The 14,031-nt window shown below is 36.7% G+C and overlaps 2 protein-coding genes across 2 annotated transcripts; one reads left to right on the top strand and one right to left on the bottom strand.

The window, feature by feature from the left end:
* Nucleotides 1-1,588: 1,588 nt before the first annotated feature.
* On the bottom strand, nt 1,589-4,346 carry LOC113709468 (uncharacterized). Its single transcript, XM_072066560.1, has one exon. The coding sequence runs from the start codon at nt 3,907-3,909 to the stop codon at nt 1,654-1,656; it is 2,256 nt and encodes a 751-aa protein (XP_071922661.1). The 5' UTR covers nt 3,910-4,346; the 3' UTR covers nt 1,589-1,653.
* A 4,094-nt stretch (nt 4,347-8,440) lies between these two features.
* On the top strand, nt 8,441-13,907 carry LOC113710451 (CBS domain-containing protein CBSX6). Its single transcript, XM_027233467.2, has 2 exons — nt 8,441-9,783; nt 12,607-13,907. The coding sequence occupies exons 1-2, from the start codon at nt 9,440-9,442 to the stop codon at nt 13,517-13,519; spliced, it is 1,257 nt and encodes a 418-aa protein (XP_027089268.1). The 5' UTR covers nt 8,441-9,439; the 3' UTR covers nt 13,520-13,907.
* The last annotated feature ends 124 nt before the right edge of the window (nt 13,908-14,031 follow it).

Raw genomic sequence — 14,031 nt, 5'->3', positions numbered from 1 at the left:
TGAGTTATTCCGAGTTAAATCGCAAATTTACATTTTACAGATTTTCTTTTACTAATTTTTTTATTATTTTTGTTTAGCATATTTTTGAATATTATTCACAATTTTTAGAATATTAAATGCTTCAAAATTTGCGTCTCGTCGAGATCGTGACCAATATGTCGAAATCGATGTGGAACGGTCAAAGTCGCGACCGCGACCGTAACAGCGACCAATCATTGAACCATGTTGGTAACGTAAACTCATATCAAAAGTTAACGAAACGAATTGACAATGTCTATGAGGTTTGAGGATGTCAAGAGTTGCAGGAAATGTTCAAATGGAACAATAGAGTGGCATTTCAGAAACTGTACACAAAGCAAAATCGGGTTTCGAATCAATCAAGGCAGAGGATGTAACAAATGATAGAATTTAGGTGACAAAGATGCTCGAGTAATCCCCTTTTGGGATTTTCCCCCATTTTGCATTTTAGAAATTACATCTCCATTTTGCAACACTTGATGGAATAATGCAGAGATATGAGCAGCAAGAATGGTATTAGATGCTTTTATAGCTTGGATGAGGTAATTCAGAGCACAAGAATCAAACAAATGACGAAATATTACACTAAAAGTTTGCATCTTTGCAAGATAAATAGATCAAGAGCTCCAATAAGGTGATTCTTTCTTGATGAGGCTATGCATTTACGGTCTGGAAACTTTTCTACTTTGCCATTGTAGTTAGCTAAAGCAGAAAAATCATGGCTGTGACATCATTATTCCTGTATTCTGCTGCTGGAAACGAGCTTGAGATTTCTTCACTACTGGCATTTAGCTTCTCTACTTTCTTAATGGAATCACCTTCTTAATAAATCCCGAGAATATGAGTGGTCTCGAATCAGCCATGGCCAGGCATTGGCCTTCCAGTAGAAAAGCACCTTCAGGCCTCCCCCTCTTTACCCGGGGAAAGAAATTGGCGATTTGATTCAAGAATAACCATAGGAAGTCCGTCAAAATCACCAAAACAAACTCTGTCCATCTGAAAAGGACATTCCATACTTTGTCCAGGCATAGCAACTATCCACATTGCCGAATATCAGACAAAATTACCTTTAACGAATTGAAAAGGTACCAGCACAGCAAAATGTGGGACTCCTAGTAAAGAGCAAATGATCTGAAGTTATTCAGCCTACAGGTTACCTGTTTGTTGGCTTAGGTGATTGCTTTGCCGCAAATGGCACGAGAAAGAATCAACTCTGACAAGCCCAAACAAACCTGAAAGGGATGCCTAAATGACATTGTTTTGGAGCATGAGCTGTAAAACTCCAATGATTTCTGTTTTATTCTCAACTGTGGGATCGAAAGTGAGTGACTGCAGAAACTAAGTGAGGTGACACATTACAACTTTTGAGTCATACTTTGCCTCAAACTACGCCTGTAACTTGAACTAATGTAGCATGCAGACTGCAATAAACCTATATTGATCAAGTCTTAAAGCCTTCGTATAGTAGGATGAATCTGTGTTAGATATGTTTAGTCACTAGGTGCAGAAATTTATTCAAAATGCAGAAGAGCTAAGAAGATTAACGGGAAGTAGTTAAAAAGGCAAGACATTGTTCCTGTACAATGGAATATTATCATTTATCATCCCAAGTTGCAGCGTACATGTACAAAAGCATTATATTTTCGTTTGCAGAATGTAGTTTCTTGTCCGAGTGGAACAGAACAAAGCCACAAGACCAGAATAAAAACTAACCAAAGCACTAACGCAAAATATCCAAACTGATATTGGTCCTTCATCCATTTCTCTTTCAAACGTCTTTCCTGGAACTTCTGGAAGGCTTCCTCTTGTACAGCCATCATCAGAGAACCCCACACATAAGTATGGATTTCCTGCAAATGCTCCAGAAAATCTCCAATGCGTCTGCTCCTTGGGTACTATTCCAGAGAAAAAATTGTATGAAAGATTCAGGAGAGTCAAATTTCCCAGATTGGAAATGTTATCTGGAATCTGACCAGCCAAAGAATTGTGTGACAAATCTAGAACCCTTAAGCTCAACATCATTCCCACATTTTCAGACACTTGACCGTCAAGAAAATTGTGAGACAAATTTAGGTATTCAAGACCTTGCAATCCAAATAGACTTGCTGGAATTTGTCCGTGTAGTTGATTATCTGACAGATCAAGTCCAACTGCAGTTGAGAGATTGTAGTTGAAGCTTAGTTCAGTTTTACCAGCAACAATGATAGAATATTTGATATCCAGCTTTGGAGATGTAACCGATGAAATTGTAGTGGTCGTTCTGCCAGCACCAACACTGATGAAATTTTCACTAACGTTAAAATTACCATCAACAATGTAGCCAGAGAACTTATTCCCAGAAAGGTCCATTGTACGGATTGCTGCAAATGTGAAAAGCCAACTAGGTAGAGCTCCACTGAATTTGTTGCGAGCAAGGGAAAGAAATCTGAGGTTGGACCACTTAGTTATTGCATCATTCAAATACCCAGAAAGATTATTATAACTGAAATCTACAACTTCCAAAGATTTACATCCTGCCAAGGTGAGCGGTATCTCCCCAGAAATCTGATTGCCGCTAATATCAAGTATCTTCAAACTATCTAATGCATCGAGCTCAGGTTGGATTTCACCAGAAAGATTGTTGTTGTTCAGTACCAGGGCCAGTAGTTGAAAACAGCCGACAATGTTCAAAGGTATTGAACCTGACAGTATGTTATGTGAGAAATCAATCACTTGGAGATAGGTTAAATTCCCAATTCTTGACGGTATCTCTCCACTAAGCAGATTATTGGAAAGATACAATGCCTGCAAGCTTTTTAATTCTGTAATCGTTACCGGAATATTCCCAGAAAAGTGATTGTGCGACAGATCAAGAAGTAAAAGCCTAGATTTCTCTGAAGCCTCAACTATCTTGCTTGGAAGTCTCCCAGATAATTCATTGAAACTCAAGTCCAGGACAACTAATTTTTCTGAAAACACAAATCTAGGAGAGATCCCATATGTTAACACGTTAAATGACAAATTGAGCTCGGTCAATCCTCTAAGAGCAGAAATGCAGGTCGGTAACCCTCCCATAATCGAATTATTGGCTAAATTGAGCACCGAGAGTGATGCAGACGAGGCAGAGAAACATGGCAAGGTGCCAGAGAGCAAATTAGCCTCAAGGTTGATATGCCCAAGAGCTTGACGAAAATCGCCAACACTTCCCACCAAATAATTGTGGGACAAATCCAAATACCTCAATGCCACCGAGTTAAACAAGCTTTTTGGCATCTCACCATTAAAATTATTGAAACTCAGACGAAGTTTTTCGAGCTTGACAGAGAAGTTCCCAATCCAAAAGGGGATGGTACCCATTAACATGTTATGACTGAGGTCAAGCTGAACTAAATTGTGAAGTTCCATGAGTGCACTGGAAACAACACCACTAAACCTGTTATAGCTAAGATCCAGATTTTTAAGCCTTGAAAGACCCCCAAAGCAGAATGGGACAGAATCATTGAAGCTGTTATGCGACAAACTAAGGGTTTCAAGAAATGTAAGATTGCACAAACAGGGGTGCACCTGGCCTAACAAGTCCAGTCCAGTGAGGTTAAGTGCAACAACCCGGCCAGTCTGGTTTGAACAGGTGACACCATGCCAGTTGCACCCAACAGCGCCATCCCAGCCTGACAAACTCTGGGATTGTTCCAGGAGCTGTGACTTAAACAACAAAAGTGCAGAACCGTCTTGAGGGTCAAGACCAATCTCCACCTCACCACCCACATTCGCAGAATCATTGTTCAAAGAAACAGCAAAAATAGCAAGAGGGCTTGACAAAAATAACAAGAAGAAGAGCAATAAGAATGACAAAGGCCAAAAAACAAAGCTTTTCTTGCAGACCGTGATATCAAAATCCCATCTTTCTTCCATGGATTAAAGATGGGCTATTTATGAGCTACCATAGAATGGTCCACTCTCACTGCGTGAGTGTGTGTTTTTTCTTGTGTCAAAACAATAGTGTCAGTACCTGCAAGCTGGAAACAATGCAGTGAGCTATCTAAGACCGAATTGGGAGGCGGGGTATGAAGAACAGACATTCTTTTCTAGCTTCCTCGAATTTGCTGCAAAAAGGGATTCTTTAGCTACTGATTAAAGCTCGAAAGTTTTAGTACTACTAGAGTATTATGTTGCCATATTGCAAGGTGTGAACTAAAGTAAAGTAAACAACTTTTGATCCTGGTCTCTTTTCTTGAAATTCTCTGTTAATGTGCTGTTCCTGCTGCTCTCTTTTGCTTTACTTTTAATCTCTCGAGGAATAGTACTGTAGCAGTAGTAATCTGTTTGAAATTCTCTGTTAATCTGCTGCTCCTGCTGCTCTTTTTAGCTTTACTTTTTATCTCTGGAGCAATCTGCTGTTCTTTTTGTAAGCGCGTGTACTCTTCTTTTTTTTGGTAGTATAAAAATTTTAAATATATTTAACTTCGATCACCACTACAATTAGAACATATTTATTTTTGAAGAGGTTATAGCTCATCAACACAACCATTACATTGAAGAATTTTTACAAATGATTCATCAACATGTCATTTCAATGTAGGACGAGAAAGTGACCGTTCTTACTAATTCAGTTAAAATTCAGTTAACCTGTGTAATTTGTATTAACAGTGTGTGGACTCATACCATTTGCGTTCAGGGTTCATCTTTTTGTCGCCTAGGACACATCATCATCAATTCCGAATCTTTCAACAACTTTTTTGGGCGCGTGGTAAAGGTTTCCCATTACATGTCAATCACTTGAGGCTTCTCTCTACTCTGTAGCTGTATTGTATGATTATTCTCTCTTTTAATTTCTTTCTTTTTCTTTTATATTATTTTCTTTCTTTTTCTTTTACATTGACTCGAATATTCGTCTCACCTCGTCGCAAAAACTTGAGTAGACATGATTCATTAGAACTTTTGACTTAAATTTTGTCACATCTTAATTGTACAAATTAGCGCAAGTTAGTGAGACGATATGACAAATTTTGAGATAATTAGGCCTTGTTTGGATTGCCAGTTTCCGTAGAAAAATTACGTCATTTTTCGTGATCACATTTTTCTATTACCTTTTTCCCTCGCATACATCAAATCGCTATAGTAATTTTTCCATGAAAAATCCCGAATAATCTACGAGCGGAGCTCATGTATTTGATGTACTCAAATTTTCGCCCTCGCTCATAACCCATAAAGTCAAAAGAGATGAGCCACCCGATTTTGGGATGACAAAATCATATGTCGATCTGATCTGATGTGGAGATATCAGGTGATTTAATGTTTCATTTACTCAAAACACCTCCAAGGTTTATACTAATCCAGTACAACTTTTACTCTTTTTTTATTTTTATTTTTTACAATTGATAACACCTATACTATCCTCTACCCTCTATTCTAACGAAGAAGAAGGTGAACCGAATTAGGTTGTGTAAGGAGTTAGATAAGGAGGACCTACCTAAACTAAAAGGATTACTATTGCATACTTTTTAGAATTTTTTTCATGAAAGATGTATAGGGTCTGAACCCGAAAACACATTTCTATGGCCTTGTTTGGATTGATATTTTCTGTCGAAAAATTACGTCGTTTTCCGTAAACACATTTTCCTATTATCTTTTTCCCTCGCATACATCAAATCATTACAGTAATTTTTTCATGAAAAATGATGGAAAATGCAATCCAAACGGGGCACATTCACAAAGAAATTTTTTCATTTGCTGACCAAATTTACTTAAATACCTATTTTTGGTGTCACTTACTTTTGACGTCCTTGATTGTTAATGTCAATATTCTCATGAAAAAATTCCAATAGTTTGAGTAATTCCTTATTTTCACACAAAAATGTGTGTTAGCCAATGATAAAATTCCAAATCTAGAAGTCTAAATGTCCTATATATCCCTCTAAAATAACTAAATAACCAAGTTTGTCAATATGCCCAATATGAGGATGCAAAGTGGTAATTTCACAAGGAGAATATTGGACCTTAGAGGTGGCTGAATAACCCCAATGTACTACTATAAGAACATGTTACATGTGCAGTGAGTCCAGTGACTAGTAGTAACGTGCTTCAGAATTCTTCAAATTTGAATTTAAGCATTGTGATTATTGTCCATAAACATTTTGCAGCCACACATGTCTTATCAGGCCGTGTGTCTGAAAGATTATTTGGGATAATTTTTTTTAAAAAAATTATAATAATTTTTTAATCTAAAATAAAAAAATAATTAAAAAATATTTTTTTAATATATACAGATAAATATACGTAAATAATTTACTATCCAAACACGTACATTTTCCCAATCTTCTCCTCCAAAAATTTGATTCCCACCGGCAACGTCCCTGCCCTACCCCATTCCAAAGAAAAGTTCCATCATTGTGTTCCATGAAGAAATCATTTACCTATTTTTTCGTTGACCGTATCTGACTTTTTCTCGGGGGACGATGTATTTCTATTTTAGAATGTGTATGTAGCTCCCCCATGTTGATTGGCTATTTAAAAAAAGAAGGGTTAATTTCATTTTGCACCCCCTAAACTATTATCAAGTTGAACTTTTATACCCTAAACTTTTAATTTTCGTGATTAACATCTTGAACTTCTAATTTTTGCATCCACTCCAATAAACTCAATTCTGGCAACCTAAACCGGATTTCTTCCGACAGTTTTTTGGTGAAAAGGCCCTCTCAATTCTACTTGTTCTTCTTTTTGTACTGGAAATACCCTTTTCTTTCCTACATAATAAAGGCCAAAACTTTGAACAAATAGTATACTAATAATTAAAGGGTTTCAAATGCAAAAAAAAAAAAAAATGGAAAAATGGAAAAAGAAAAGTTTCTACGCCTCTTAACATTTGCAAGGCGAGGGATCAGAGAAGTCTCAGGCCTTTCCTCCCATTTGCAAATAGGAGCCATCTTGATTTCTACACAATCCAATCAATTGGAATATTGCCAATGATTGTTGGGTCAAGTGACAAGAAATTTAGGTTGTATTTGGATTGCATTTTCCGTCATTTTTCATGAAAAAATTACTGTAGCGATTTGATATATGTAAGGGAAAAAGGTGATAGGAAAATGTGATCACGGAAAACGACAATATTTTTCGACGGAAACAAGCAATCCATGAACAAGGTTCCTTAGCAAGGTCTCGAGTTCGAGTTTTGTAGATTAAGGGAAAAAAAATGCCATCTTTGAGATTCGACACTGCTTGACTTCAGATTAATTGAAATCCAATGCGATCACCAGATATTGGAAATTTACACAAAAAAAAAAAAAGAAACATTAGCAAGGTCTATAAACTTAACCTGATTTGTACAGAAAACAATTTTGATTGGATTAAGTTTTCTAGTTCTATTGACCCCGTATGACCTAAAAATTGCTTTGTCTTTGAAGGACTGCCTGCATTAGGTAGAGAAGGATTAATTGGTGCTTGCAATTTACTTGATTGTTTTATAAAAGTTTACGTACGGCTATTGTAGCATGGATCTATTCTCTAATTTTTCTCTTAGCATTTGTTACATCCAATGTACAAATGACAACTTGGGGAACATTTGATCATAATCTAACTTTTCTGGCATAGATGATCAATTAGTGCTAGGTTTACAAAGTGAATTATTCTAGTTCCCTGCCTTCCATTCTCCTCCCATGGCCTGCAAAAAAAAAATAAAATAAAATAAAATAAAATAATAAGAAGTAGAAAAAAGGGAAAAAGTGAAACATAGATCAGTTTTTTTTTTTTTTTGGTAGTAGTATAGAACTGCTCAGAACACTTTTTTAAAGGGAAAAAGCCCTTTATGTAATGATTAAATGGTGTGCTAATGAACTTTTATGTATAGAGGGGATAATATTATATTCTTCTATACTTAATTCACACATTTGATACATTAATGACCTGTATAAGGTGTAAATAAGAGACATAAAGTTTAACTCTCCCTGTATGTTTTATGTCCTAATGACCACTCTAAATTGTTCAAGATTTAGGAGTCATAAATCTCAAGAAAATTGCCCACAACTGGGCATGTGCATAGGCATAGCAACATGTGACTACTTTCTGTTTCTTCATGTTCAAATTAGCAGTATACAATATGACCTTTTGTCCAGTCTTAATTCTGCAGTCGTCCTAGATTTGTTTGTTAGTATCATGCTGTATCGTAGCAGCAACAATTGTTATCCGGGCTAACGCAAGTTGATTTAATTTGTAAGAACAGATCACTTCTTTACACAAAAAATCGTATGTTCGAATTTCGTTATCGATACGAGAATTGTGTTGGCAAGCGACTCTATAAACGAATTAGGATCTTTGAGACATGTTCTGACTCGTGATGGTAATCGGACTCGAACCTACCCAAAACTTTATCTGCGCAAAAAACCAGTTGTTATCCGAAAAAAAAGAAAAAGAAAAACAGAAATAGTGCTTGTATACGTAGTATGGTAATGCATTACTCCAACCAGAGTCACACCATCACATCCACTACAATTATTGCTCTCCGTCGTAGTCTAACATAATCGATCAAATTCTAGTCTCCCTCATCATTGACCCTTCACCTCTGCCCTTTCAGCCATCCCCCTGTCGATCTTTTCGCTCTCCGGAACAAAATCAGGTCAAGAATCTACTTCTTCTTCTTCTTCTTCTTCTTCCGCATATAATTGCAAGAGAAACGGAGTTCAGACAGCCTGATTGAGATTCTAGATGAACCAAAGAATATCTCAGCTGTCAGGAGGGGTGAAAAAAAGAGGCTAAAAATCTGATATTTGTTTGATGGGCCTCACCTTAATTTTAACCTTTGCGTCAATCTTGAAGTCCCCATTTCTCTATGGCCAATTCTCACTCTCCCTTCATCGCTGTTAATTGTGTGAGTGTCACCATTTTTAGACTACCCATCACCCGTTTTCATCTCCTTCTCATATTTCTCCATACCCTCTTATAGCCTCGTCAACAATCCCTCATCTTCAACTCAATCAGCAGATTTAATCATATCAAATTCAGGTGAAAGATTGTCCCCTTTTTTCAGCTTCCTTGCTGACTCGTAATCTCTTCCATACCCTGTTTGAATACCAGAAGAAAAAAAGTCGAGAAATTCTCTGGATATTGCGAGAAAGTTTGAGAATATTTAGGAAATTGAAACGACCCTTTTGTGGACTTGAGCTTTTAAGAGGAAACCAGCAGGGATTTCCCATTATTCTTTGTCTCTTTGTGGTTGCTGCGATTAATCAAGAAATTCTCAGGCTGATTCGAAAAGAAGTTATTAGCCCATAGCTTCCGATCCATTTTCACTTTCTCATCATTTTATCATAATCCGATATATAAAATTTAATTGAAAAAAGTCTTGTGACACGCCATTTGGATCCCAAAAATAACAGAGACAAAGCTAAAGATAAATACCAAAATCACACTGATACTGAATATAAAGGAGCGAGCTTGGTTTTCAAAGGAGATGGCATCAGTGTTTTTGTACCACGTGGTGGGGGATCTGACGGTGGGGAAGCCAGAGCTGGTGGAGTTTGCAGAGACAGAAACAGTAGAGGCCGCCATTCGTGCAATTGGCGAGTCTACAGAAGGTGGAATAGCTGTGTGGAAGAAGAGATCACAGAAGAATGTGATTGAGAATGCAGAAATGAGGCAGCAGAGGTTTGTGGGGATCCTGAATTCCCTTGACATTGTGGCTTTCTTGGCTAAAGATGAGTGCTTGGCTGATCAGGATAAGGCAATGAAGACCCCTGTTGCTGAGGTTGTTGTTCCCAACAATTCTTTATTGAAGGAGGTTGATCCTGCTACGAGGTTAGCTGTTATGATTTTGATTTTTACCTCCATGTAGTTTGTCTTTTTACTACTTCTAAAATTGCTTTTTGCAGCACATTCTTCATACTGAGAATCATTTGTTGGAATATGGTACGATTAATATGATCACTTTGTAAATATGATGGGAAGATTATATTTTTCTCCAATATATGAAGTTGAGTATATGTATATATATATATGTGTGTGTGTATATATATATATACACATATATGTGTGTATATACATGTATATATGTGTATATATATGTGTATATATATACATATATATATGTGTGTGTATATATGTGTTTATATATACATATATATATATGTGTGTGTGTGTATATATGTGTATATATGTGTAGGTAACTTAGCCAAAGTATCAGAAGCGCAACATGGAAACTATATATATATATATGTGTATAAAGTATCACAAGCGCAACATGGAAACTATATATATATATATATATATATGTGTGTGTGTGTGTGTGTGTGTGTGTACATATGTATACATATGTATATACATATATATACACACATATATATATGTGTATATATATACATGTATATATATATGTGTGTATATATGTGTTTATATATACATGTATATATATATGTGTGTGTATATATGTGTATATATGTGTAGGTAACTTAGCCAAAGTATCAGAAGCGCAACATGGAAACTATATATATATATGTGTGTGTGTGTGTGTATATATGTATATACATAACTTAGCCAAAGTATCAGAAGCGCAACATGGAAACTATATATATATATATGTGTGTGTATATACATATGTATACATATACATATGTATATACATATGTATACATATACATATACATATGTATACATATAGGTCAAATGTCAAATCTTTAACTGATCAGCTCAAAGAAATGTGCAAAATAACAGGATCTCAAAGTGAGATTATTCTCACACAAATATCTGAGATCGGAGAACTTCAAGGAAGTCTGTCTCATACAGTATCACAATTGGCCAGTTCTTCGTCCGGCCCAGTAAAAGAAAATTTTATAAAAGAAAAGCCCATTTCAGAAAGACCTTTTGAATACATAAAACCTAGAATGCTTTTCAAGTACCACCAAATACTAGAACCTCTTCCTTTTCCCATTATAGAAATCATTAGCCAAAAAGTCCAAAACCAGCATTTTGCTAAAATTCTAGCAATACAAAATTACCATCTGTTCTGCTGATGATGGATTTTCAAAGATTGGCCTGATGTTGCTAACAGTTATTTTGATTCTATGAATTGTAGGTTCTAATTCAAATAATCCTATGAATTCTAAAGGTGCTGATCTAATATGTACGCGCACCCAGTCACCATTATCTAACATTCTTCTAACAAAATATCCTAAATGTGTTCCCATTCTAAAAGTATCTTCTGGTTTCTTGAAATAAGTGTAAATATATGTGTGTGTGTGCATATATATGTGTATATATATACATGTATATATATGTGTAGGTAACTTAGCCAAAGTATCCGAAGCGCAACATGGAAACTATATATACATGTGTGTGTGTATATATGTATATACATAACTTAGCCAAAGTATCAGAAGCGCAACATGGAAACTATATATACATATATATTCATGGCTGTCCAGTGACTAAGTTGGCTTTCAGAGTATTTGTTCTTAAATGAAACCCAGAGTCAAATTATTGTAATATAATTGCCTTTATTTTTTTTGGGGGGGGGGGGGGGGGGGGGACTTGGTGAAGTATTTGATTTGTAACAATGTAATGTAATTGGAAGTTAGCTGTTGCCTGCTATCAAAGTTTTCTTGCTCTTTGCATTAGGAAAATGACCAAGAAATCATAATGTGCAATTGGCCGTAAGTTTACTAGCATTTCTCTTTCAATGTCAACTTAATAAGGTATTGCTCGTAAAGATTTGCTTTCTCATTTTTGAGCTAAGAATATCAAGTTACTGTATTGGTTTACTAGATCTGGGTTGGCCTCCCTACTTCTGTTTTCACATCTGCTACACATGTATGCTGATTTTGGGGTCAGCTGCTGTTGAAAAGCAAGGTTCAAGTACAAACCTTGTTCATTAAAAAGTTCATGCCTAAATCAGCTATTGCAGTGTGCTATATTAGAGGGTTTAGAAGCCTCTAAAATTATATTAAAGAGTCAGTAAGGTGAAGTATTACTGGTGAAGTATTACTGAGTACAAGTTTAATTTAGGGAAAGCTATATCATTTTGACTCTTTCACACCACAAAAACATTTCAGCTTTCAAGCGTTCTTGGCTGGAGGGGATTAGACCCGACCCGAAGTCCATATACTGTGCCTTTTTAGTCGTGACCAAGCTGCTTACTTGTTCCTGGAAAGTGTGATCTGGTAATTGGTTTGAACCCTAATCAGTTGATCCAGAAAGCATGGGAATGTAAAGTTATTGTGTATAACTGAGAGTGAACTTATATGCATGCTCCAAATAAACCCCCCATCCTAAACATACTGTGTTTGCAAGCTCCTCTAGCTACATTCACTTGATATTGAGCTAAGTCAGTAAAATTTGACTTATTCATTTTCATGCGTGCATCTTATTTCGTTTTGCACATTTTGAAACATTGAAGAGTGTAGCAGCTTAAAGCTTATATGTGGTTTTGAGAAATATGAAAGCCAAAGATTGCATTTGTTCGTTTGAAATAGAAGAGTTTTCAAATGAAGGGGGTTGCTTTGCCCTTGCTGTCTGTCATCAAAATTCTGGCTTTCTATCTAGATTGCACAAGCTTTAGAAGTGAAAGTTATAGTATGGAATCTCCTCTTTGTCTTACATACTTCTGACGTGTTTTTGTCTTTTTAGATTAATAGATGCACTTGAGATGATGAAGCAGGGCGTGAAGCGACTCCTTGTCCCTAAAAGCAGAGGGTGGAGAGTTGTAAGCAAGCGATTTTCTGTTATTTATAATGGAAAGTGGCTCAAGAACCTCGATACTTCAGGTGCTAGTAATGCCAACTCTGCTGCTAGTCTCAACCGTCCTTCGTCATCTTCAACTACCACAATTAGGGACAAGATTTGTTGTTTGTCAAGAGAGGATGTGCTTCGTTTCCTCATTGGATGCCTTGGTGCCTTGGCTCCTCTTCCCCTTACCCCCATTTCCTCCCTTGGTGCCATCAACCTAAACTACTGTCACATTGCAACAACCCAACCTGCCATCGATGCTACCCGGATGCTGCCTCAGGATCTGAGTGCAGTTGCTGTTGTTGAACCGGCATCTGATGGTCAACATAAGATTATTGGTGAGATTTCCGCATGTAAACTATGGAAATGTGATTACTTAGCCGCAGCATGGGCACTGGCTAATCTCTCTGCAGGCCAGTTTGTGATGGGCGTTGAAGACAATATTACCTCCAGGTCGATAGCAAATTTATCAACAAGTCCAGTTGCTGAAGATTCAAATTTAGCCAATGGTGGTAGCGCCACGAGGCCAAGAAAGTTTAGCAGCAGAAATATTGGATTTTTTAGCAGTGGAACGAGCCCAAGCTTTGGAGCTTCTAGGAGCATGTATCGAGGTAGAAGTGCACCCTTGACGTGTAAAACCACAAGTTCATTAGCTGCAGTAATGGCTCAGATGTTGTCTCACCGAGCAACGCATGTTTGGGTTACTGACGCTGAAAATGAGGAGATTTTAGCTGGGGTAGTGGGTTATACAGACATTTTGGCTGCAGTGATGAGACAACCTGCTACAACTGTTCCTGAAGCCAGGACTGCTTAAGAATGGGAAGGAAGTTATGCTGACGCAACATATTTCCTTGAGCTTCAGATCATAGTTACTTTAAGTATATGTATACTACGAAAGTTGGCTTGTTGGGATTGGAAAAGTTTTCAAGTCATGTTTTGTATGATTCAATTTGTAAATTGGAGAATGGAATAAGCTAAAATTGTGTCAGTACGGATGCGAGGGCTTTGCTATCTGTTCATGACAAGAACCAGTATCAGATTTCTGCTCTTACAAGTGAACTTTGATAGTACATTGTCTACGTTTCTTCCTGGTATGGTGCTCAGCCATTGGAGAGTATCTTTTGATTGTCTGTAAAATAGTAGTATTTTGGTTAAGATTCAAAAATTTGTTCATATTAAAGAGTAAAGATTCGTTTCACAAACTGCTCACTCAAAAACCAGGTTTATCTACAAATTTTCTTGTATTTATCAGTTCTAATTTCATTGGGATTTGTTTTGCTGCTCTATGCACTTGGAGTTGTCGCCGTCAAAAGACAGCCAGAGAAC

Source organism: Coffea arabica, chromosome 9e (assembly GCF_036785885.1).
Source record: "Coffea arabica cultivar ET-39 chromosome 9e, Coffea Arabica ET-39 HiFi, whole genome shotgun sequence".
Lineage (NCBI taxonomy): Eukaryota > Viridiplantae > Streptophyta > Magnoliopsida > Gentianales > Rubiaceae > Coffea > Coffea arabica.
The sequence above is the reverse complement of the archived record's forward strand: the minus strand, read 5'-3'. Positions and strand labels throughout refer to the sequence as shown.